This window comes from Lithobates pipiens, unplaced genomic scaffold (genome assembly GCF_037356315.1).
Source record: "Lithobates pipiens isolate NorthernLeopardFrog02 unplaced genomic scaffold, aLitPip1_a1.2 Scaffold_28, whole genome shotgun sequence".
NCBI classification, from domain to species: domain Eukaryota; kingdom Metazoa; phylum Chordata; class Amphibia; order Anura; family Ranidae; genus Lithobates; species Lithobates pipiens.
Genome location: NW_027507789.1, coordinates 25,275,175 through 25,302,298, shown reverse-complemented (window position 1 = coordinate 25,302,298; position 27,124 = coordinate 25,275,175). Strand labels below are relative to the sequence as shown.

At 43.6% G+C, this 27,124-nt stretch overlaps 1 protein-coding gene across 2 annotated transcripts in view; it reads left to right on the top strand.

Annotated features, from left to right (window-relative positions):
- ENGASE (endo-beta-N-acetylglucosaminidase) overlaps positions 1 to 27,124 on the top strand; it is a 60,131-nt gene that overhangs the window by 11,275 nt on the left and 21,732 nt on the right. For both annotated transcript variants that reach the window (XR_013263473.1, XM_077458921.1), the window contains exons 4-8: positions 1,581 to 1,782; positions 6,155 to 6,303; positions 12,204 to 12,361; positions 17,951 to 18,099; positions 25,065 to 25,224. Coding sequence is in view for 1 of the 2 variants with exons in the window: in XM_077458921.1 (XP_077315047.1) it covers positions 1,581 to 1,782; positions 6,155 to 6,303; positions 12,204 to 12,361; positions 17,951 to 18,099; positions 25,065 to 25,224 (818 nt within the window). In the remaining variant the exon portion in view is untranslated. The remainder of the gene's footprint in view (positions 1 to 1,580; positions 1,783 to 6,154; positions 6,304 to 12,203; positions 12,362 to 17,950; positions 18,100 to 25,064; positions 25,225 to 27,124) is intronic.

The following is a 27,124-nucleotide window of genomic DNA, read 5'->3' as shown; positions in this document are numbered from 1 at the left end:
GCAGCTGTCTCCTTCATGGAGAGAGGAGGGGCATCCTGTCTGGCCTCACATTCAGTGTTAGACAGCACCTAGATAGATGGGACAAATTATGTACTTTATCCACTGGGGAACAGAACACAATTAAAATTGAGCTGAGACTTCTTCTGTAAAGGTTCTCCACTTTGAGTACCGGCTAAGGATTCCTGCTGCCTCCACCAAAATGGGGTAAATGCCCTGTTAGCAGAGTGCTTCTCACCTGATTTCTAAGGGGCCCCCATCAAACATCCCGTAATATGTGGTGCTGTAAAACTAAACTGTTTGTCAGAGCAGTCATTGATGATCAGTCTTGATATGGTGGTGGGTTGGTGCCTATAAGCCAGCCTTTCTCAACCAGGGTTCATTAGAACCCTAAGGTTGCTCTAGAACAGGGGTAAGCAACCTCTGCCCTCCAGCTATGGTGAAACTACAAGTCCCATGGGACATTGCAAGACCCTGACAATCACAGGGATGACTCCTAGAAGCAGAGGCATGATGGGATTTGTAGTATCATCACAGCTGGAGTGCTGAGGTTGACTACCCCTGCTCTAGAGGTTCCCATGGGTTCCTTGAGAAATAAGCAAGGAACTCCTCCATGTCTAATGCTGGTGTGCAGATTGGCCTTTCTTGACCACGGTAACATGGAACTCAAAGGTTCCTTCAGAGGTTGGTAGGGGTTCCTTTTGCAATCAGCAAAGAACACCTTCATGTCTAATGCTAGTGTCCAGATTGGCCTTTCTTACCCAGGGTAAAGTGGAACCCAAAGGTTACTCCAGTGGTTGGTAGGGGTTCCTTGAGCAATGAGAAAAGAACACCTTCATGTCTAATACTAGTGTCCAGATTGGTCTTTCTCAGCCAGATAACATGGAACCCAAAGGTTCCTCCAGAGGTTGTTAGGAGTTCCATGAGCAAGGAACTCCTCCGTGTCTAATGCTAGTGTCTAGATTGACCTTTCTGAACCAGGATAATGTGGAACCCAAAGGTTCCTTTAGAGGTTACTAGGGGTTTCTTGAGCAGTGAGCAAAGAACTCCTCCATGTCTAATGATGGTGCCCAGATTGGCCTTTCTTAACCGAGGTAATGCAGAACCCAAAGGTTCCTCCAGAGGTTCCTTGAGCTGAGCAAAGAACTCCATGACTAAAGCTAGTGTCCAAATTGGCCTTTCTCAACCAGCATAATGTGTAACCTAAAGGTTACTGCATTGAGCAGTTTCTGCCTCTTAGATATGTAATTACTTAAGTAAATTATCTTTTAGCAATGAAAGGGGGGATTCTTCCTACTGACCACAAATGTAAAGGGACACCCTTCCCACTGACCATTATGGTAATGCACCATGAACATTACCACCATGAGATATTTGAAATATAGTAATTATTAGCAGGGGATCCCTGAGACTGAAAGTTTTCAAGGGTTCCTCAGTGTAAAAAATGTTGAGAAAGGCTGCTCTAAGCAATACCAATAAGGAAAAGAAGTGGAGCATCTTTGTATACCTAAATAATACAGAATAGTTTTGGTAAGACTACTACAGCTTTACTCTAATGTGGTTTATTTCTGTCATTAATTTAGCAAGGCACCACGATAGGGGGACCACTGAACCAATCAGCTTCTTCTTTACCAACCTGGAGGAACTGCTGTCATGGAGGCCAACCAATCACGACAAATACAATGTCGCTGTAACCCCTATTGCCAAAAGACATCCACCTGTTGAACATCAGAGGCCCAAGACACTGGTCTGCCATGACATGATGGGAGGATATCTGGATGACAGGTATGGAGGATAGCTTAACCACTTTCAGACCGGACCATTTTGCTGGTCAGTGACCAGAGGTCTTTTTACAATTTGGCACTGCGCTGCTTAACTGGTAATTGCGCGGTCATGCAATGTTGTACCCAAACAAAATTTGCGTCCTTTTTTTCCCACAAATAGAGCTTTCTTTTAAAGGTATTTGACTGACTCTGCGATTTTTATTTTTTGCGATATAAACGTAAAAAGACCGCAAATTTTGAAAAAAAATATTTTCTACTTTTTGTTATTAGAAAAATCCAATAAACTCAATTTTAGTCATACATTTAGGCCAAAATGTATACAGCCACATGTCTTTGGTAAAAAAAAGTCAATAACTGTATATTTATTGGTTTGCGCAAAAGTTGTCACATCTACAAACTAAGGTACATTTTCTGGAATTTACGCAGCTTTTAGTTTATGACTGCCTATCTAATTTCTTGAGGTGCTAAAATGGCAGGGCAGTACAAAACCCCCCCAAATTACCCCATTTTGGAAAGTAGACACCCTAAGGAAATTGATAAGAGGCATGTTGAGCCCATTGAATATTTTATTTTTTTGCCTCAAGCGATTGAATAATGACAAAAAAAAAATTTTTTTTTTTTTTTTTTACACAAAGTTGTCACTAAATTATATATTGCTCACACATGCCATGGTTGTATGTGGAATTGTACCCCAAAATACATTCTGCTGCTTCTCCTGAGTACGGGGATACCACATGGGGTCGACTTTTTGGAAGCCTAGCCGCGTACGGGGCCCCGAAAATCAAGCACCGCCTTCAGGATTTCTAAGGGCATACATTTGTAATTTCACTCCTCACTACCTATCACAGTTTTGAAGGCCATAAAATGCCAAGATGGCACAAAACACCCACAAATGACCCCATTTTAGAAAGTAGACACCCCAAGCTATTTGCGGAGAGGCATGTTGAGTCCATGGAATATTTTATATTTTGCCACAAGTTGCGGGAAAATTACAAACTTTATTTATTTTTCACAAAGTTGTCACTAAATGATATATTGCTCACACATGCTATGGGCATATGTGAAATTACACCCCAAAATAAATTCTGCTGCTTCTCCTGAGTACGGGGATACCACATGTGTGGGACTTTTTGGGAGCCTAGCCATGTACGGGGCCCCGAAAACCAAGCACCGCCTTCAGGCTTTCTAAGGGCGTAAATTTTTGATTTCACTCCTCACTACCTATTACAGTTTTGAAGGCCATAAAATGCCAAGATGGCACAAAACTCCCACAAATGACTCCATTTTAGAAAGTAGACACCCCAAGCTATTTGCTGAGAGGCATGTGGAGTCCATGGAATATTTTATATTTTGCCACAAGTTGCGGGAATATTACAAACTTTTATTTATTTTTATTTTTTTTCACAAAGTTGTCACTAAATGATATATTGCTCACACATGCCATGGGCATATGTGAAATGACACCCCAAAATAAATTCTTCTGCTTCTCCTGAGTACGGGGATACCACATGTGTGGGATTTTTTGGCAGCCTAGCTGTGTACGGGGCCCCGAAAGCCAAGAACCGCCTTCAAGCTTTCTAAGGGCGTAAATTTTTGATTTCACTCCTCACCACCTATTACAGTTTTGAAGGCCATAAAATGCCAAGATGGCACAAAACCCCCCCAAATGACCCCATTTTAGAAAGTAGACACCCCAAGCTATTTGCTGAGAGGCATGTTGAGTCCATGGAATATTTTATATTTTGCCACAAGTTGCGGGAATATTACAAACTTTTTTTTTTTTTTTTTTTACAAAGTTGTCACTAAATGATATATTGCTCACACATGCCATGGGCATATGTGAAATGACACCCCAAAATAAATTCTGCTGCTGCCAAGATGGCACAAACCCCCCCCAAATGACCCCATTTTGGAAAGTAGACACCCCTAAATTTAGGGGTATACTAGTGAGACTCACAGGTAAAAAAGCACCTAGGCTGTCAGCGACTGTATCAAAACGCTACAAAAAAAACTGTTAGCAATCGCAGGGATCAGGCCTGACTCTGCGAACGCTGCAGTTATGTGCGTTGTGTTTTGTAAGTGACATTGATCGATCGATACTGCACTTGGGTGGGCTGGGCTGGTATTGGCGGAGGGGCTAAACGCAGGTGCTAGCAGGTATCTGGGCTGATCCCGCTAACAATGCGTTTTGGGAAACCTAAACTGCTGGCGACGCTAATATAGATCTGATCAGATACTATATTACTAAGGGAGGTGTATGCTTTGCGCGTGGGTGTTAGCGGTACTGGCACTAACCTGACGCTGCCTGGGGCGACGCAGACCTTATCTGACCCTCAAACTTATATCACCCGCCGGGTGATCAGGGGGTTAAACCTTTATTAGGTAATAAATGGCGGGTGCCCTGAAACTATAAAAAAATAACTAACCAACCAGCGTCACCTGTAACAGTTATATGGTGATCACTGGTGAAAGGGTTAACTAGGGGGCAATCAGGGGGCTTTATGCGGTAGTATATGGGGGTCCCTGGCGCTATAAAAAGCTGCGGCGAACCTAAATACCTACCTGCCTAACTAGCGTCACCCGTGACACTAATACAGCGATCAGAAAAACGATCGCTTATTAGGCTGGGTTCACACTGGAGTGATGCGGGAACGCCGCGAATCCGCGGCGGGTTCCCGCATCGCATGCCTCCCGGCGGCAGTTCACACTGCCCTATGCGAACTGCTGGGAGTGTCAGTGAAATGTTAATGACACCCCCAGATCAGTTCGCATATCGCAGTGCGATCTGCAAACTCGGACAGGAATCGGATCGCATGGTGTGAACACCCATGCGATCCGATTCTGCTGCGGACCAAAAAAAGTGTCCCGTGCGAGTTTGCGGCGGGTGTGATGCGAATTCAGCCATACTATCTGTATGGCTGAACTCGCATCGTACAGAGATCGGATGTGATTTGCACTGCAGTGCGGTGCAAATCACATCCGTTCTCATAAACCGCTGCAATGTGAACCCAGCCTTAGTGACACTGGCGACGGGGGGTGATCACGGGGTTAAACCTTTATTGGGGGGGTTAGGGGGGTACCCTAGAGCTAAAGGGGGCTAACCCTAACTGCCCTAACAGTTATTGCAGTCACAAATGACACCAATGCAATAATAAAAAAATTAAAAAAAAAATGCAATTGGTGTCATTGTGACTGGGGGTGCAGGGGTAATTGGGGGGGGTGATCGGGGGGTGAAGGGGGGGTGAAAGTGTGCCTGGCGTGTTCTACTGTGTAGTGTAGTGTTGGTGCAACTCACCGATCCTCTCTCCTCGGTGCCGGTGTTCTGCCTAATAGAGTCCGGCCATCAAATAGTGTCCGCTCCGTACTGCGCATGCGCAGTACGGAGCAGACGAAGCTTCGGAAAATCTCTGAAGCTGAACGGCGCCTGCGCCGTGAGTGGAGGTGGTAGCCCCACCATCCAAGCGGACATAGGGTTGTGAATTTTAGAGGGCCCCTCACGGGCGAGCTTCGCTCGCCACGCTTCGGGCTCGGCCTCGCTGCGCTCAGCTCTCTTCTATTCTAACTCTATGTCCACTTGGATAGTGGGGATAGAACCTGGACACACGGCGCAGGCGCCGTTCATCCTCGGCAATTTTCGGAATCTGTGTTCCTGTGTACTGTGTACGCAGCGGACACTATCCGATGGAGGACGCTATTTGACAAGACAACGGAACGAAAAATACCGACACGGAGGAGAGATTACATCACTTCCTCTGCCTGTGTTTACATTACAGGAGAGGAAGTGATGTCATGCTGCAATTCCATTCGTCAGGAGCGATCGCGAGGGGGTGGCCATGAATGAATGGCCGCCCCCTCATCCGGGATCGCTCCTGAACGGATTCCGACCGCCGCTGGCACCCATATGCCTGCCCGTGCCATTCTGTCGACGTACATCGTCGTGCGGTGGTCGGCAACTGGTTAAACAAGCAGAAACTTTATTTTATTACAGTAACCCCTTACGTTAGTATCCAGGGCAAAGTAAGGGTGTTTACTTAATTCCCCTTCTCCCCAGCAGCATATACCACCCATTCTTTGCTCCCGTGGTTGGTTTAACCCTTCAGTTACTCAAATGGATTCCCAAAAAATTAGATCTTCTTTTATTTTACTGCCTTTGCCTTTCTTCTCCCAGTGACACCTACTACCTGTGTCTCTTATCCTGATGTCACGGAGACAGGAAGTGAGGACAAATCTCTCCAGCAGGATTACAGTCAGAAATAAACCAGATAGAAATGATAAATCTTTCTCACTCTTTACAACACTAAATTAAAAAATCTGATTGGTATGTATGATTGCCTTAAAGAATAGATTCTATTTAATCACATGTTGTCCTACAGGTTCATCCAGGGATCTGACGCGAAGGACCCTTTTGTGTTCTATCATTGGCAGTACATTGATACATTTGTGTACTTTAGTCACCGTATGTTCACCCTTCCTCCTGTCTGCTGGACTAACGCTGCCCACAAACATGGAGTCTCCATTCTAGGTGAGGCCATTGCCATTCTGTATCATGCCTTGTGCATCATGATAACTCTTACCATCCATATCAATGTTGCTATATCCTTTAGTCAGATAACCATATTTATATGAAATCTTTCTGTTACAAATATACATTTAAAACAGGGTGACATTGGTGTCACAGATCAGTATAGGTTTTCTAAGGAGAGAGCATTGCAGAACTGTTTGCTTTCAGACTGTCTCTCTCTGATTGAATTTCCACATGGCCTTTATTAACAGAGTAGGTGGAGTCACTCCTCTGGCTCATTCATTTGTGCGTGCAAATTTCTGCTTTAACCAGACCCAGGCTGCCAGGCCCTGTGCTCCATTTTGTACACTCAGGTGGCCAGACCATTTTTGCTATTTTCTTCTTTTACTTTGTAATTTTTCACTTATAGCTTTCAGAGTTTGTAAAAGACCCCCCCCCCCCCCCCCCCCCAAACCATATATTTTATGAAAGCACACACATGATCAGTAGATTTCTAAGGTCCCACGATATTTGCGTAAATGTTTATCAAAACAATATTTTTGATAAAATTCCACAAAAATTATGATTGGCATATAAATACACGGCACATTTTACAAAATTCCTACTAAAATATAAAAGCTTAACCTGTATGGAGTTAATAAATTGTTAAAAAATTTTACTTTGCGCCTTTTTTTGCAAAATGGTGAAAATCGTATGCAAAAATGTAAATATCCAAACTTCGTAAAAAATCCGAAGGGTTTCATTTTTCCCTTACAGCGTTCAGAATTTGTGAAAGACCCCCAAAACCATCTATTTTCTGAAAGAATATGACCTCTAGAATAAAAAGAAGGTGCTACTGATTCCAACTAAATATAAAAGCTTAACCTGTATGGAGTTAATTAATAACAAATTTTTGTAAATTTAAAATTGCGCCTTTTTGAGAAATATTGAAAATTGGACGTAAGCAACAGTTTCTGGAGGTTTTCCTTCTTCACTTACAGCTTTCAGAATTTGTAAAAATACCCCCAAACCATATTTTCTGAAAGCACAGTAGAATAAAAAGAAGGTGCTACTGTTTAAGACTGTGTGATATTTGCGCAAATGTTTATCAAAACATTATTTTCGCAAAAAATACACTAATATCATTAATAGTGCACATAAACACAACATAACTTACAAAATTCCTGCCTAATTGCTACTAAAGCATCGTTTACATGTGGCATACTAAAGTGTACGCCCATGGGGGAGCTATGTGTACCTGCACAGGAGTGCACAGGTGTTCCATGCTTCCCCATATAGGCAGTCCCATTTATGTCAGTTGGGATGCAGCGGCTGCACAGGCATAGCTGCTGTTCCCATACTGACATCTGTGTGGGGGTGGGCACATGACCCCGAACACAGACAGTGTGAGCTCAGGGACATGCATGCGGACCTACACGGATGTAAAATTGTGAGAAACGGCTATGTTTGTGCAGTTGCTGCATCCCAAATTATATCAATGGGACAGCCTGCACATAGATGCACAGAACACCTGTACATCCCCGTAAAGGTACGCTGTGTATGCCCTGTGTGAACAAGGCCTTAGGCCCCTTTCACATAAGCAGACCAATCAGGTTTGCCTGTTCGTTTTTCAGACACGCCTAATCGGACCACCTATTGTTTTCTATGGAGAAGCCGATGTAAATCGACTTATGTCCGTTTACACCTGCTTGCATCCGATACAGTCCAGTCCGCTAAAAACAGACAGACGGGGATTCCATTAATTAGACTGCCCCATAGAGAACAATGGGCTGTTTCTGCCGATGCAGAGCGTACATGGACCTGTCATCCGCCTGCTCAGTGGACAGATTCCCCGCTGAGCAGGCAAATCTGCTTGACAGAATCCGCTCCATGTGAAAGGGCTCTTACCAGGAGCGTCCGGTCCATTAGGGGCGCCGGTGCACCGCTCCCTTGCAGGGTGCTGGACTCATATGTTTGTATGAGTTTTTTTTTTAAACAGACCCCCATATCTCTTTTTCTGAGACAAAGGGACTTTCCTCGGTAGCACTTTACTTTAATGAATGAGTAAACTGTATAGAGATTCCTCATTCATTCAGAAAATGAAAGTCTGATACACTCGCGTTTACTATATATCAGCTGTTAGTGGATATAGGAATGATCGCTACCTATATCCACTGTACTACAGGGGTAGCTTGGTAAACACATTTACTAAGCCCCCCAAGCCCCAATTTCACCCCAACCCCCACCCTCACCGATTTCCCCCCCCCCCCCCGCCGCGCTCCCCAGCCGCGCTCCCCAGCCTGACAGATCACAGAGATCAGTGCAGGGAAAAGCTGCAGGCGGCGGGAGGGGAAGTAGAGATGCCACTTGGAGCGGCCACGGATCGGGGGTGCGGGGGCAGTTGAGGGGGTGATCTGACCAGCGGAGGGACACAGCTGGATCCCCCCAAAACCCATGCAGCACCTGAAGCAGGCTGGAGCAGCAGAGGAGGGGTGCCGGCTAATCATGGTAGCTGCGGGGATCCGGTTTGGGGGGGGGGGATCAGTGTTGGGGGTGGGGGGGAAGGAGGGTGAAAGGGATAGAAGAGCAGAGGGGGATTGGGGCATTTTAAGATGAAAGGGAGCGGCAGAGGTGGAGTGGCAGGGGACAGGGAAGCGGAAGCATGGCTGGGGGGCGGTCATATTTAGGGTTAATGACTCTGATCTGCGGGTTTTAATTTGCTGATCAGAGTTATAGAATTGTTCAGCAGAGTCTGCTGAACAATTCTGATATAAGCTTTTGGTCACTGTGACAATAAGCTTATAGGAGAGGGAGAAATTGCAGGCATGCAGAAATGCATTACAGGCATTTCTGTACGTCCGGACAGCGTATGGACTTGGCAGTGAAAGGGTTAAAAGGTTTGTTCATCTTTTCAGGAAAAATGGAAAAGGTGAACTAACACTGTACACCATTCACAACGCCCACCTCTCCCAGGTCACTGCTGTACTTACCCCTGTGGACCGTCAGTGCCCAATGGTGCAGCAGTCCAGGGATCTGAAACCTCTGCTCTTCTCTGGTGCTGGTGCTGACCAATCAGAATCACTCTGATCTGTCCTAGAAGCCCTGCATAGAGAAGAGGGACAAGAGCAAGGATTTTTAAATCCTTGGATGGCTGTGTGGGTGGTGACAGCAAATCACCCACAGTGGAAAGTACAGCACGGATCGTGGGCTTTGGGAAAGGTGTACGGTGTTAATTTACATTAAATTTTTTTCTGAAAAGTGAAGTAGGATAATAACGTATCGAACCAGGCAGGACCTCAGTGATGCAGGTTTATCAACAGCTGGGAACATACAGGTTTATGTTCAAAGTATTACAATATGCAGATCTAATTTATACAGTTTCTTACAATGCAAGCATATTAGGTACAACATAATTGGTTGCTATGATCTATGTCAATGTAACTAACCATAAATCTCACACCTGTCATACAACCAGACAAACTTATCAATTCCCAGAATTCCTATATGTTAAAATTATTTATAACTGGTTTTACCCATTAAAATACTTGTATAGAGACAGTATGGCACTCAGTCATGTTAAATCAAACCCTCCTTGTCCTGATAAGACTTCACCAACTCAAGGATAACAGATTTATGACTTTGGGAAAATGAACTTGCAATAACCCCACCTTATGTGTTATATGTCTTATTGTTTTTCACTATACAATCCTATATGTATGTATTCATATATTGGTTTCACAAAAAGGTACTATATTATTTACATATATGTATACAAAGCGAACAAATTTTTTTCAATATTGTCTAATTATTAATATATACATACATACATACACATAATAGTGTTCTCTTATTCAAATGTATTTTAACTGTTTTAATTGGGACACAAGCAAGCCTTTTTGGTCCTGTCAAATTTAAGTAATGTACATAGCTTTCCCATATTCCACATAAATACTTTTAAACCACCAGTGTAAGAAGTTTTATCACTTATTCTTGACAATGTTTATTTTATTACCTTTAAGGAATGTTATCTTATCAGACTATCGTTCAACTGCTGTCAAAGTGTTTCTCTTCTAAGTAGTTTAACCACTTCAATACAGGGCACTTAAACACCTTCCTGCCCAGACCAATTTTGAGCTTTCAGCGCTGTCGCACTTTGAATGACAATTGCGCGGTCATGCTACACTGTACCCAAATGAAATTTTTATCATTTTTTTCCCACAAATAGAGCTTTCTTTTGTTGGTATTTGATCACCTCTACGGTTTTTATTTTTTGCGCTACAAATAAAAAAATACCGAAAATTTTGAAAAAAAAAATGTTTTTTTTTTGTTTCAGTTTCAAAACTTTGTAAATAAGTACGTTTTCTCCTTCACTGATGGGCACTGATGGGGCTAGACTGATGGGCACTGATAAGGTGGCACCAATGAAGTGGCACTGATAGGCGGCACTGATGGGCGACACGGATGGGCGACACGGACGGACACTGATAGGTGGCACAAATTGGCACTGATAGCTGGCACGGATGGGCGGCACAGGTGGGCATGGATAGGCGGCACAGGTGGGCATGGATAGGCGGCACAGGTGGGCATGGATAGGCGGCACAGGTGGGCATGGATAGGCGGCACAGGTGGGCACTCATAGGCGGCACAGGTGGGCACTCAGGCGGCACAGGTGGGCACTCAGGCGGCACAGGTGGGCACTCATAGGCGGCATCGGTGTTATAGTAATGGATGCCAATCAGTGCCAAACAATAATGCATGCCAATCAGTGATTCCCATTGTGGCCACTGATTGACATCCATTATGGGCACTGATTGGCACCCATTGTGCTGACTGGCACCCTGGTGGTCTAGGGAGGATTATGGATTTTTATTACCTTTTCCCTGGTGGTCTAGTGGTGTCCCTGGTGGTCCAGTGTGGGCATCCTCGGGGGGGCTGTGCTGATAATCGATCAGCACAGACCCCCCCTGTCAGAGGAGCAGCCGATCGGCTCTCCTCTACTCGCGTCTGACAGACGCGAGTGAGGGAAAGCCGATCACCGGCTCTTCCCATTTACACTGTGATCAGCCATGATTGGACACGGCTGATCACATGGTAAAGAGTCTCCGTCGATCGCAACAACGATCGCCGCGATGCGCGCCCCCGGGGGCGCGCAGCGGCTCATAATCCTAATCACGTCATATGACGTCCGGTTAGGATTATGAAACCACTTTGCCGCCGTCAATTTGTAATAGGGTAGGCGGCAAGTGGTTAAAAACTTACAATGAACTATTCTATATTATAAATATTATTATTGTATTAACTCCTATAAATTAATAACTTTTCTTAATATTGAACTAATAATAATACTGATGATATTTCCACTACTACTACACTAATAAAAAGAGGAATAATAAGTATATGAATAATAATAGGAATAATAATTATATTATCAATAAAACATATGTAAATGAATATGAAATACATTGGCTAATATGAAATTCTACTACAAAAGGTGATCTTACATTTTAACTATTGTCCTTGGTAGACAACAGGATTTTTTTCAGTAAAGCAGATAAGATTAGCCTGGTAAACATGTGAAAAGAGCCCAAGAAAATTTTAGAAATTTTAATATGAAAAAAAAGAAATATTTCAAAGTTTGCCAACTAAAAAAAACTTTAATAGTGCTTGTATTTATTTATTAATGGTGTTAAAAGATAAATGGTATGCATTTGACTTTTACCTAGAAGTAACCAAAAGTGCAACCTGCTCAAGCTACTCGTTTTATGTCTGCTATAACATCTCTTCTGGTTTAAGGGTGGACTTTTAGTAGGTCTTACCAGAATATGACTTTTACTTGCGTTATATTGTTATACTATTAACATTTTTCCACTAGTTCTACATCTTTGCTGTCAAGTTGAGTTTCTCTTCTGATCTTCATCCAGGAACTTTTATCACTGAATGGGAAGATGGGGCTAAAGTCTGTGAGTCTATCCTAAGTGGTGAAGAATCGACATATAAAGCTGTGGCAGATCAGATGGTCATGTTGGCTCAATTCTACCGTTTTGATGGCTGGCTGGTCAACATTGAGAATGTACTTAGCGTAAGTACTGCCTCTGCCTTCTGTCCATGTCATGAATATGAAAGGCCCAATTCAGACTGGGCCAAGCAGCCCTTTCCTTTCACCACCATTATCTGTTGTCAACTGTTTCTGGCCCGTCGTATGATCTGCCGGGTCCTCCTTTCTATCTAGCGGTTGGTGATCCTGAAGAATTCAGGAAATCACACAGATGTTAGCACATCATTACCAACTTCTGCAGTTTTATTCTATGATCCCAGTCCAATGTGATGAGACATCCTCAGGTTGAAGGGTTGTGACTCACAAGAAGTGGGTGGAAAGATGCTGGGTGGCGTGCCTGTGCTTTAGTTATACTTTAAAACCTCATTCCAGTTACAAATTTTTATCTGTAATGCATCTAAAATGATAAAGTGACAGAGGACATTACATGCAGGAACCTGGAGATACCTGCTTGTGCCTTCAGCTTTCTTTAACAATGTCTTGTATAGTCAGTAAATATTGAATTGCAGCTACAAGGTCAGTGTCCCTATTGGCTGATCTCAATGTCCCTATTAGCTGTCTTCAGTGTCATTGTTGACTTTGCTTCGTGTCTTTTTGGCTGGCTTTAGTGTTCATGTTGAGTGACCCCAATGTTCATATTTGCTGGCCTTATTGTCACTATGAACTTGCCTCTGTGTCATTATTAGCTGGTCAAAATGTCCTTATTGGCTGGCCTCGTTGATGTTGTTTTTTTTTTTTTTTGCTGGGTTCCTTGTCATTGGTTGACCTCTGCTTCCTTAGTTTGCAGTAGCGTCCCTATTGGCTGGCCTCAGTGTCCTTATTGGCTGGCCTTAGTGTCCTTATTGGCTGGCCTCAGTGTCCTTATTGGCTGGCCTCAGTGTCCTTATTGGCTGGCCTCAGTGTCCTTATTGGCTGGCCTCAGTGTCCTTATTGGCTGGCCTCAGTGTCCTTATTGGCTGGGCTCAGTGCCCTTATTGGCTGGCCTCTGTGCCCTTATTGGCTGGCCTCTGTGCCCTTATTGGCTGGCCTCTGTGCCCTTATTGGCTGGCCTCTGTGCCCTTATTGGCTGGCCTCAGTGCCCCTATTGACTGGCCTAAATGTCTTGAGTGCCCTAGGTGTCATTATTGGATGACCTTAGTTTCCCTATTGGCTGTGTATCAGTGTACTTATTTCCTGGCTCCGCTGTCCTTATTAGCTGGCCTACTGTGAGTGTACTTATTGGCTGGCCTTATTGTTGCTATGGACTGGTGGCCTCAGTGTCATTATTAGCTAGTCAAAGTGTCCTTATTGGCTAGCCTCAGTGTCTTTATTTGTAGACTACACTGTCATTGGTTTGCCTTTGTGTATTTAATAGTTTGCAGTAGTGTCCCTTTTGGCTGCCTTCAGTGTCCTCGTTGGCTGGCCTCAGTGTCCTCATTGGCTGGCCCCAGTGTCCTCGTTGGCTGGCCCCAGTGTCCTCGTTGGCTGGCCCCAGTGTCCTCGTTGACTGGCCCCAGTGTCCTCGTTGGCTGGCCCCAGTGTCCTCGTTGGCTGGCCCCAGTGTCCTCGTTGGCTGGCCCCAGTGTCCTCGTTGGCTGGCCCCAGTGTCCTCGTTGGCTGGCCCCAGTGTCCTCGTTGGCTGGCCCCAGTGTCCTCGTTGGCTGGCCCCAGTGTCCCCGTTGGCTGGCCCCAGTGTCCCCGTTGGCTGGCCTCAGTGTCCCCGTTGGCTGGCCTCAGTGCCCTTACTGGCTCGACTCAGTGTTTTTATTGGTTGGACTCAGTGTAAGTATTGGCTGGTCTTAGTGACCTTATTGAGTGACATCAGTGTCCTTATTGACTGGCCTCATTGTCATTATAGGCTGGCCTCATTGTCATTATAGGCTGGCCTCATTGTCATTATAGGCTGGCCTCAGTGTCTGGCCTTAGTGTCCTTATTGGCTAGCCTCAGTGACTTTTTTCATGGGTTTCACTGTCAATGGTTGGCCTCTATGTCCCTACTGGTTGGCATTAGTGTCCCTATTGGCTGGTCTTAGTGGTTTTATTGTCCACTTTAGTGTGGTTATTGGCTCCCTTATTGGCATTATTGGCTGGTCTCAGTAACAGTGTTGGTCAGCCTCTGTGTTGGTATGGGCTCGCCTTATTTTCATGTCTCTAAGATGTACATGCCTCATTCTCAGTAATTGTGGAGGAAATTTACAATCTTGGTAGGGACTCAGAGGTTCAAATATGAGCATGATATGGCAATCTGAAAAGAATGTGTAGTGTGTTTGCGTTTCCTTTTTTGCTTTCAGGGCAAATATTTTTTTTATTTTGTTCAGTCAGGTACACACAAATATGGAATATTTCATATCTTCATTCTCCAGTCAGCAGGTGGGGCTCTAGGGCCCTATCTATGTATACACCTCTGTTAAAGGATCAGTCCACCTTTAGTAGCATGTTACACCTGTATTTAGGGTGTAACTTGTAAGATGTTACTATGCAGCATCCCATCTACATACGTATTCACAGAATTAAATGTAGTGAAATACTGCGCCAACCCCAAATGTGAGCAGCCAACACAACAATAAGACTGATTGTGAACAAATGTGTAAATAAACATACGTATTCACAGCCTTCGCTCAATACTTTGTTGCAGCACCAATTACAGCCTCAAGTCTTTTTGAGTATGATGCTACAAGCTTGGCACACCTATTTTTGGGCAGTTCCTCCAATTCTTCTTTGCAGGACCTCTCAGGCTCCATCAGATTGGATGGGGAACGTTGGTGCACAGCCTTTTTCAGCTCTCTCCAGAGATGTTCAATCGGGTTCAAATTTGGCATCTGGCTGGGCCACATAAGGACATTCAGAGTTGTCCCGTAACCACTCTTTTGTTATCTTGGGCTTGTTGTCCTATTAGAAGATGAACCTTTGCCCCAGTCTCAGTTCCAGAGCGCTCTGGAGTAGGTTTTCATCAAGAATGTCTTTGAACATTGCTGCTTTCATCTTTCCCTTGATCCTGACTAGTCTCCCAGTTCCTGCCGCTGAAAAACACGCCCACAGCATTATGCTGCCACCACCATGCTTCACCGTAGGGATGGTATTGGCCAGGTGATGAGCGGTTTCCTCAGGCCATGACACTTGCCATTCTGGCCAAAGAGTTCAATCTTTGTTTTATCAGACTAGAGAATTTCGTCTCTCATGGTCTGGGAGTCCTTCAGGTGCCTTTTGGCAAAATCCAGGTGGGCTGTCATATGCCTTTTACTGAGGAGTGGCTTCCGTCTGGCCACTCTACTATACAGGCCTGATTGGTAGGGTATCGCAGAGATGGTTGTTCCTCTGGAAGGTTCTCCTCTCTCCACTACTAAATGCTGGGGCTCTGTCAGAGTGACAGTCGGGTTCTTGATCACCTTCCTGACTAAGGCCCTTCTCCCCCGATCGCTCAGTTTAGCCAGGCGGCCTGCTCTAAGAAGAGTCCCGGTGGTTCCAAACTTCTTCCATTTGTGGATGATGGAGGCCGCTGTGCTCATTGGAACCTTCAATGGTGCAGACATTTTTCTGTATCCTTCCTCCAGATCTGTGCCTCCATACGATCCTGTTTCGAAGGTCTACAGACAATTCCTTTCATGGCTTGCTTTGTGCTCTGACATGCACTGTTAACTGTGGGACCTTATATAGAAAGGTTTGTGCCTGTACAAATCATGTCCAATCAACCAAATTTACCAGAGTTAGCCTAACATCAATAGTATGCAAGCTCTTGGAGGGGATGATAAGGGACTATATACAAGATATTAGTAATGAAAATGGTATCATTAGCACTAATCGGTATGGATTCATGAAGAATCGTTCTTGCCACACCAATCTATTAACCTTCTATGAGCAGGTGAGTTGCCATCTAGATAAAGGAAGGCCTGTAGACGTGGTGTATCTGGATTTGCAAAAGCATTTGACACAGTTCCTCATAAACGTTTACTGTACAGAATAAGGTCAGTTGGCATAGACCACAGGGTGAGTACATGGATTGAAAACTGGCTACAAGGGCGAGTTCAGAGGGTGGTGATAAATGGGGAGTACTCAGAATGGTCAGGGGTGGGTAGTGGGGTCCCCCAGGGTTCCTATTTAATTTGTTCATAAACGACCTGGAGGATGGGATAAACAGCTCAATCTCTGTATTTGCGGATGGCACTAAGCTAAGCAGGGCAATAACTTCTCCACAGGATGTGGAAACCTTGCAAGAAGATTTGAACAAATTAATGGGGTGGGCAACTACATGGCAAAAATTAAAAATAATGCATTTGGGTAGCAAAAATATGAATGCAATCTATACATTAGAGGGAGAACCTTTGGGGGAATCTAGGATGGAAAAGGACCTAGGGGTCCTAGTAGATGCTAGGCTCAGCAATGGCAAGCAATGCCAAGCTGCTGCTAACAAAGCAAACAGAATATTGGCATTAAAAATGGCATTAACTCCAGAGATAAAACGATAATTCTCCCACTCTACAAGACTCTGGTCCGGCCGTACCTGGAGTATGCTGTCCAGTTCTGGGCACCAGTCCTCATGAAGGATATACTGGAAATGGAGCGAGTACAAAGAAGGGCAACAAAGATAATGCAGTGTCTGGAGGATATTAGTTATGAGGAAAGGTTGTGAGCACTGAACTTATTCTCTCTGGAGAAGAGACGCTTGAGAGGAATAATTAATTAAATAATTGAATTAAATTTACAAATACCGTACTGTTGACCCCACAATAGGGATAAAACTTTTTCGCGGAAGGGAGTTTTACAAGACACGTGGCCACTTATTAAAAAGAAAAGAGGTTTAACCATAAACCAGGTAGAGGGTTCTTTACTGTAAGAGCGGCAAGAATGTGGAATTCCCTTCCACAGGCGGTGGTCTCAGTGGGGGAGCATCGATAGTTTCAAAAACTTATTAGATAAGCACCTGAATGACCACATCATACAGGGATATACAATGTAATACTGACATATAATCACACACATAGGTTGGACTTGATGGTCTTTTTTTCAACCCCACCTACTATGCAACTATGTACGGGGTGGATGATGATGATCAGTGGAAACAGGATGCACATGAGTTCAATTTTGAGTGTCATAGCAAAGGCTGTGAATATTTATGTACATGTGATTTATTTTATTTTATTTTTTTGATTTTTTTATCAATTTGCAAAGATCTCAAACAACTTCTTTTACGTTGTCATGGTATTGTTTGTCGAATTTTGAGGAAAATAATGAATTGAATCCATTTTGGAATAAGGCTTTAACATAACAAAATGTGGAAAAAGTGAAGCGCTGTGAAAGCTTTCCAGATTGCACTGTATTTGTATTGTATTTTCAGCCAAAAATTTTCTGATTAAATGAAAATACCAGATATGTACGAGAAAAACTTTAATGCTTGTCCTTTTGGATAACATTGGCTGAACTGTCATCATCGGCTTCCGAACAATCAGGATATCGTACGATCGCTTGAAAAGTGATATTTTTTTGTACGATTTTCTGATCGTGTGTATGAGCCATTAGCCTTTAACAACAAGCTAATTTTTAGTACTGTAGATCTCAGAAAAGGGCTGTGACCTCATCATCACAATGATCACGATAATGGAAAGCCCTTATAGTTTGTCTTCCTCTTTTCTTGTCTAGCCACTGGCAGTGTCCCGGGTCCCGCTCTTCCTTTCCTACTTAATGGAAAAGATGCACTCCCAGGTCCCGGGCAGTCTCATCTTGTGGTACGACAGTGTGATCCATACCGGAGAACTGCGATGGCAAAATGAACTTAATAATGAAAACCGGTAAGTGACCAGTGGAGTGGTTTTGGGTTTTATCTATTTTCTGGAATACCTCACCTTTTTGAACCCTTTCACACAAAGGGTCTGATCAGGTCCATTTGTCAGCTTTTCAGGTGGACCTAATTGAACCCTCCATTCACCCCTATCTGTTTACACTTCCCTACCTCTAATTCCATCTGCTAAAAAAAAAAAAAAAAATGGAAGGGATCCGTCTCCCTCCATCTAGGCGGATCTGAGGCAGCCAGGTGTATACGGACAGTGAAGTCCGTATATACCTTACTGACCATAGAGCAGAGTGGGCTCTGCCTGTGTCTGCTCTACATAAACTGAGAGGACATGGACCTGTCATCCGCCCGCTCTGATCAGCAGGAGATCAGCGCACAGATCCCCCGATAATCAAATCAGAGTCCGCCTTGTGTGAAAGGGACCTTTCTATTTTATCTTCTGATATTTCATAAATGCACGAAGTGTGTGTGTATATATGTATGTATGTGTGTGTGTGTGTGTGTGTGTGTGTGTGTGTGTGTGTATATATATATATATATATATATATATATATATATATATATATATATATATATATATATATATAATATATATATAATATATATATAATATATATATATATATACATACATACATACATACATACATACATACACATACACACAGTGCCTTGCGAAAGTATTCAGCCCCCTTGAACTTTTCAACCTTTTGCCACATTTCAGGCTTCTAACATAAAGATATAAATTTTTAATTTTTTGTGAAGAATCACCAACAAGTGGGACACAATTGTGAAGTGGAACGAAATCTATTGGATATTTTAAACTTTTTTAGCAAATAAAAAACTGAAAAGTGGTGCGTGCAAAATTATTCGGCCCCTTTACTTTCAGTGCAGCAAACTCACTCCAGAAGTTCAGCGAGGATCTCTGAATGATCCAATGTTGTACTAAATGACTGATGGTGATAAATAGAATCCACCTGTGTGTAATCAAGTCTCTGTATATATGCACCTGCTCTGTGATAGTCTCAGGGTTCTGTTGAAAGCGCAGAGAGCATCATGAAGACCAAGGAACACACCAGGCAGGTCCGTAATACTGTTGTGGAGAAGTTTAAAGCCGAATTTGGATACAGAAAGATTTCCCAAGCTTTAAACATCCCAAGGAGCACTGTGCAAGCGATCATTTTGAAATGGAAGGAGTATCGGACCACTGCAAATCTACCAAGACCTGGCCGTCCCTTTAAACTTTCAGCTCAGACAAGGAGAAGACTGATCAGAGATGCAGCCAAGAGGCCCATGATCACTCTGGATGAACTGCAGAGAACTACAGCTGAGGTGGGAGAGTCTGTCCATAGGACAACAATCAGTCGTACACTGCACAAATCTGGCCTTTATGGAAGAGTGACAAGAAGAAAGCCATTTCTAACAGATATCCATAAAAATTCTCGTCTAAAGTTTGCCACAAGCCACCTGGGAGACACACCAAACATGTGGAAGAAGGTGCTCTGGTCAGATGAAACCAAAATCGAAATTTTTGCCCACAATGCAAAACGATATGTTTTTGGCGTAAAAGCAACACAGCTCATCACCCTCAACACACCATCCCCACTGTCAAACATGGTGGTGGCAGCATCATGGTTTGGGCCTGCTTTTCTTCAGCAGGGACAGGGAAGATGGTTAAAATTGAGGGGGAAGATGGATGCAGCCAAATACAGGACCATTCTGGATGAAAACCTGTTGGAGTCTGCAAAAGACCTGAAACTGGGACGGCGATTTATCTTCCAACAAGACAATGATCCCAAACATACAGCAAAATCTACAAAGAAATGGTTCACAAATAAACGTATCCAGGTGTTAGAATGGCCAAGTCAAAGTCCAGACCTGAATCCAATCGAGAATCTGTGGAAAGAGCTGAAAACTGCTGTTCACAAACGCTCTCCATCCAACCTCATTGAGCTCGAGCTGTTTTGCAAGGAAGAATGGGCAAGAATTTCAGTCTCTCGATGTGCAAAACTGATAGAGACATACCCCAAGCGACTTGCAGCTGTAATCGCAGCAAAAGGTGGCTCTACAATGTATTAACGCAAGGGGGCCGAATAATTTTGCACGCCCCACTTTTCATTTTTTTATTAGTTAAAAAAGTTTCAAAAATCCAATAGATTTCGTTCCACTTCACAATTGTGTCACACTTGTTGGTGATTCTTCACAAAAAATAAAATTTTTTATATCTTTATGTTTGAAGCCTGAAATGTGGCAAAAGGTTGAAAAGTTCAAGGGGGCCGAATACTTTCGCAAGGCACCGTGTATGTGTGTGTGTGTGTGTATGTAATATATATATATATATATATAATAAAATGCTGTGAAAAGTATTTGCCCCCTTTCCGATTTTTATTTTTTTTGCATATTTGTCACACTTAAATGACTCAGATCATCAAACAAATTGTATTATTACACAAAGATAACCCTAGTAAATGCAAAATGCAGTTTTTAAATGATGGTTTCATTTATTAAGGCAAAAAAGCTGTCTGGCTTTATGTGAAAAAGTAATTGCCCCCTAAACCTAATTATTTTTTTGTGCCACCCTTGGTGGCAACAACTACAATCATAGGTTTGTGATAACTGGCAATGAGTCTTTCACATTGCTGTGGAGCAATTTTGGCCCACTCTTCTTTGCAGAATTATTTTCATTTAGCCACATTGGAGGGTTTTCCAGCATGAACGACCTGTGTAAGGTCATGATACAGCATCTCAATTGGATTTAAGTCCGGGCTTGTTTGAACCATTTGGAGGTGGACTTTCTATTGTGTTTTGGATCATTGTCCTGCTGCATAACCCAAGTGCACTTGAGGTCATGAACTGATGGCCGGGTATTCACCTTTAGGATTTTCTGGTAGACCTCAGAATTCATGGTTCCATCAATTATGGTAAGTAGTTCAGGTCCTGAAGGTGCAAAGCAGCCCCAGACCATAACGCTACCACTACCAAGTCTGACGGTTGGTATGATGTTCTTGTTATGAAATGCTGTATTAGTTTTATGCCACATGTAACGGGACGCACACCTTCCAAAAAGTACAATTTTTGTCTTATCATTCCACAGAATATTTGCCTAAAAGTCTTGGGGATAATCCAGATGTTTTTGGTAAATGTGAGACGAGCCTTTGTGTTCTTTTTGGTCAGCAGTGGCTTTGGCCTTGGAACTCTCCCATGGATGCCATTTTTGCCCAGTCTCATTCTTATTGTTGAATCATGAACTCTGATCTTACCCGAGGCAAGTGAGGCCTGCAGTTCTTTTGATGTTGTTCTGGGTTCTTTTATGACCTCCTGTAGTCTTCGTCATGCTCTTGGAATAATTTTGGTAGGCCGACCACACCTAGGAAGGTTCACCACTGTTCCATGTTATCTCCATTTGTGGATAATGGCTCTCCCTGTGGTTCACTTGAGTTCCAAAGCCTTAAAAATGGCCTTGAAACCCTTCCTAGACCGATACATGTACATTACTTTGTTTCTAATCTGTTCTTGAATTTTTTTAGATTGTGGCATGATGTGTGGCTTTTTGTGATCTGTTAGTATGCTTCACCTTGTCAGACAGCTTCTATTTATGTTATTTCTTGATTCAACAGGTCTGGCAGTAATTAGGTGTGGGTGTGGGAAGTGAAATTTAACTCATCCTTCCAAAAAATGTTGGTTAATCACAGTTCATTCATGATTCAGCATGGTTGGGGGCAATTACTTTTTCACATAGGGCTAGGCAGGTTTGAACAGATTTTTTTTCCCTTTAATAAATTAAATAATAATTGAAAAAAAAAAAGGGGGCAAATACTTTTTCACAGCCCTGTTTGTGTTTATATATAATTTCCCTTTCTTATTCATTCTATGCTTTTTTTAAAACAAATCTAAGACAATTAAGTAAACATCGGGGTGGTCATTGTTATTGGCCTTTCCAGTGTATATAAACTATAAAAATGAGCTTCTGATTTTTGGTCTGTTAAAATACTTACCGTATATACTCGAGTATAGGCCGACCCGAATATAAGCCGAGGCCCCCAATTTACCCCCAAAAAAACTGGCAAACTTATTGACTCGTGTATAAGCCGAGGGTGAGACATGCCTGTCCATCCCTGTGTGTGTGTCCGTCCATCCCTGTGTGTCCGTCCATCCCTGTGTGTGTGTCCGTCCATCCCTGTGTGTCCGTCCATCCCTGTGTGTCCGTCCATCCATCCCTGTGTGTGTGTGTCTCCATCCATCCATCCATCCCTGTGTGTGTGTGTCTCCATCCATCCCTGTGTGTGTGTGTCTCCATCCATCCATCCATCCCTGTGTGTGTGTGTCTCCATCCATCCCTGTGTGTGTGTGTATCCATCCATCCCTGTGTGTGTGTGTCCGTGTGTGTGTGTGTGTGTGTGTGTGTGTGTCCAGCCTACCTGTGTCCCGAGCCTTGCCTCCGTCCCGTGCCTTGCCTCCTTGCCTCTGTCCCGTGCCGTGCCTTGCCTCCGTCCCGTGTCGTGCCTTGCCTCCGTCCCGTCCTGTGCCGTGCCTTGCCTTGCCTCCGTCCCGTGCCTTGCCAGGATCGCCGCTCTTCGTCGGCGCCTCGGCGGACATTCTACCATTCAAACGCCGCGCCTCCGCCTCCGCCTTCGCCTGTGATAGGCGGAACACTGAATTTCCCAGCAGCCTGTGTTCCGCCTATCACGGACATCGTCTCATCCTCGTCCGTAGTACGAGGATGAGACGATGTCCGTGATAGGCGGAACACAGGCTGCTGGGAAATTCAGTGTTCCGCCTATCACAGGCGAAGGCGGAGGCGTGGCGTTTGAATGGTAGAATGTCCGTTGTCTGTCTGCTCGACACGCTGATCGAGCAGGCAGACAGCGATGACTCGAGTATAAGCCGAGGGGGGCACTTTCAGCCTCAAAAAAGAGGCTGAAAATCTCGGCTTATACTCGAGTATATACGGTAATTAAAAGCATTTTTTTTTATATGCATGACAAAAAACAAAACAAAAATACTGTTGATCCTACCCAGAGTGGATTTGATTTCAGTCAAGTTGATTTAAATCGCTAGTAAAGAGGCTTGATTTGAATCAACTCGGTTTAAATCATAATTTTTAAAGAGAAACGGTCATCTCTGTCCTGCAGCAGCTCGTCCTGTGACCCGCTGTTGACTCACCGACAGTCCCATTCACTTTAATGGGACGGCTGGTGATGCGGCAGTGACGCAACGAGGTGAGGGACGTGGCTGCAGCAGGGGAGTGGATGACCGCTAACAGGCGCTGCCATGATGGATCTGAAATGACAGTGCTCTTTAAATGTAGGGCCTTATTCTTGCTGGTAGTTAGAATCTTTAATATTTTCAAACAAAATGAAGATTTCCTATTTAGAATAATAAGCTGTCAGGTTAGTAAATATTTCCAAACTGAGTCTCTTTTACCGTCTGCTGCCATTTTGCTTCTCAAGGGAGGAATGAAGCACTTCAAGCTATGTGCAGAAAGATCACAAGGTTTATAATCTGCTTAGAAGGTTTCACTTTCAATTTTACTGCTTGCCCTTCCTCCTCACATTTAGAGCCTGATACAGATGCATTTCTCTTCAAACAATCATACAGTTTGTAGTGTACATAGATTTGCAAAACAATGGGATATGGGGAAATGGGCAATCATTGTGTGAATGCATCAACGCAGTGAATGTTATCTCAGCTTGCAGAGCTTGGATTCATTGAATGAGTTTACCAAAAATGTAAATGTTGCAGAATATACAGCCTCATGCTACATAACTAAGCTCACTTTCATGCTGAATAAACTAAATTATTAATGCATCTTAAATGCCGTTATATGGCGGCACTTTGAAGAGGAATATCATTGTTTTATGGTAGCAGCTAGCTGCCATAACCCCGGTATCCTCTTCTTCAGCGAGCGGTCCGCTTTCAGATAAAAGTGATCTTTGCGACGCGACACATAAAAATATTATTGAGTAATAAAATAGACAAGATGAGCTCTGCCCCTTAGCAGTCATCAATATGTTTGGTATATGACCCCAGCAAGGATCAGTAGACTGAAAATATTATTATTATTAATAATAATAATAATAATAATAATAATAATAATAATATACTAAATATTTTTAGTAAAATAGACACGGTGATTAAGAATACTAATAATAAAATATTATTTATTAATAAAATAGACAAGGTGACATCTGACCTGCATGAATGCAAAATGTGTTACATTTTCCCTTTTTTCTGGTGCCCCTTAGCAGTCATTAATATGTTTGATATAAGACTCCAGTAAGGTTCAGTAGACTAGAATTATTATTAGTAATACATATTAATATTAAACATTTTTAATAAAAAATAGACAAGGTGACCTCTCACCTTCATAAATGCAAAACATGTTTTTCTTTAAAAAATAAAATGTAAGTACCCCTTAGCAGTCACCATTATGCTTGGTGTACGCCACCAGTAAGGATCAGTAGACTGAACATAATCGTAAGAAATATTATTAGTAAATTATTAAATATTATTAGTAAAATAGACAAGATGACCTCTGTTATGCAAAAATGCAAAATATGTTATACAGAATTTCATCTTAAGACCTGATTCACACAAGTGCAATTTCCCATGTGACTTAAATCATGCAGAATTTCATGACAATGCAAATCACATTGTTTTCAATGGTGCCCATTGACACCAATGTGATTTTGGAAAAGGTTCCTTCCTGCACTACTGAATGATGGGTGTCGGAGGGATTGACAGCCTTAGCTCTGTTTCTATGTGCTGTGTCCCTTCCCTACAATCAGCTCTCAGAGCTCTCCTCACTGAAGTGACTTCAACTCTCCGCCCCCTGCTTTTCATTGCTGAGAGATCTTTGAATGGATGTAGAGGAAATACAGCTGTAGATAAACAGGTACAACTTATGTAGGAGGATTTGTTAAATCTCTGTGTATCTTTGTGTTTCTTTCTTTTATACCTATAGACAGTTTTTTGATGCTTGCGATGGAATTTTCACAAACTACAACTGGAAGGAGGAGCATTTGCAGCGTATGGCGGTGGAGCCCCGCAGGACGGACGTCTACGTTGGAGTGGACATCTTCGGTCGGGGAGAAGTTGTAGGAGGGCAGTTTGAAACCTTCAAGGTAAACGTAGTGAATGTGTACAACTGTCAAAGTGTTGGTGATCCTTCGATGGACAATGGATGATTTGCAGCATCTCACAGTCTGAGGCTCGGTTCACATATGTCCGGCCGCGGGTTCCTTGGTTTAGTGAGAGGAGTCCGGTGCAGTTTTGTTCACCAGTTCAGGTGCAAATTTTTACTTGAAAGACCACTTCAATACCAGGCACTTTCTGACGGGCACTGGTAAGGTGGCACTGATAGGCCACACTGATGGGCACTGATAGGCCGCACTGATGGGCAATGATGATGAGGCACTGATATACAGCACTGATAGGTGGCACTAATATGCAGCACTGATGGGCACTCATAGACTCTGCACTGATGGGCACTCATAGATGCAGCACTGATGGACACTGATAGGCGGCACTGATAGGTGGCACTGATGGGCACTATTGGATGGCTCTGATATGAGGAACTGCTAGGCTTTTTTGCTGGGCACTGATTGGGATCTATAATGGGCACTGATTTGGCAACCCTGGTGTCATGGGGGGGCATACCTGGTGGTCCTGGGTGGCATCCTTGGTGGTCCTGGGTGGGCATCCATGATCAGCATCTCTGGTGGTCCTGGGTGGCATAGCTGGTGGTCCTATCCTCAGCACAGACCCCCCCCCCCCCCCCGTCTGGAGAGCCACCAATCGGCTTTCCTCTACTCTTGTCTGTGAGGAAAAGCCAATGCACGGCTTTTTCTGTTTACACCATGTGGACACAACTGATCACGTGGTAAAGAGCCTCCATCAGAGGATCTTTACCCAGATCGGAGATGCGGTGCGTTGGACTGACACACCACATCAATGATCACTGCGCTGTACGCCCCCGGGGGCGTGAGATCGCGGATTTTCCTGATCACATCATATGACGTTTGATCAGAATAACACAACGACTTTGCCGACATCATATTGTTAAATGGCGGGCAGGAAGTGGTTAAAAACTGATCGCGGCCGGCCCGCAGATATGTGAACTGGCTCCATTGAGAAGGCTGCCGGTTCACATGTTATGCGAAATTGGATGCGGTTCGAAACCCATGGAATTCGCATTTATATGAACTCAGCCTGAGAGTGATGTGTTATTACAAGGAACTGGGAGCTGGACCTCTAAGAACATCTACAGCCAAAAGAAACACAAAAAGTAGACACCCAGAGAATAATATATCAAATAATATAAACAATAATAATATACATCATATAATCTATCAAGCCTCAAAAGTAAAACCATTGAAATAGTTATTATTAACTTAAAGCGTATGTTATTGTATAGGAAATCGTCAGTAAATGCCTAATGATCTTGCCAGTGCTTTTGTATATGAATTTCCTCCTGTATGCTCCTGACCAGGTATTGAAGCAGTTCCATGCTAGGGTGGTAAGCAGCCCTCCAGCAGCCATCAACATTAGATCCCTCCCTCAACAGTAGATCTCTAACAAGAGCGATGACCCCCTACAACATAATATCCCCCACCAGCAACAATAGACCTCCCTGCAAAAGAAGATCCCCTCCAGCAACAATAGATTCCCCAGTAGCCAACATCAATAGACCCTCCAGCAACAAAGACCCCTCCCTGAACAGTACATCCTTCCCAGCAATGACTGCCCCCCCCCCCCCAGCAACATAACACACATTGCAGCAACAATAGATCCTCCCCGAGCAACAGAAGAACTCCCCAGCAATAATAGACCCCTTTCCTTGGCAAAAATAGCTCCCCTCCAGTAACAATAGATTCCCCAGGAGCCAGGATCACTAGACCCTCTAGCATACCCCAGCACCCCTTGCCATTACATACAATCAGTTCTGGAGGTGCCAGAACTGCGTGACCCCACATTCCTGCTGAAAAAAACAAACCTTGATTCTATGCATTAAGAAAAGGAAAA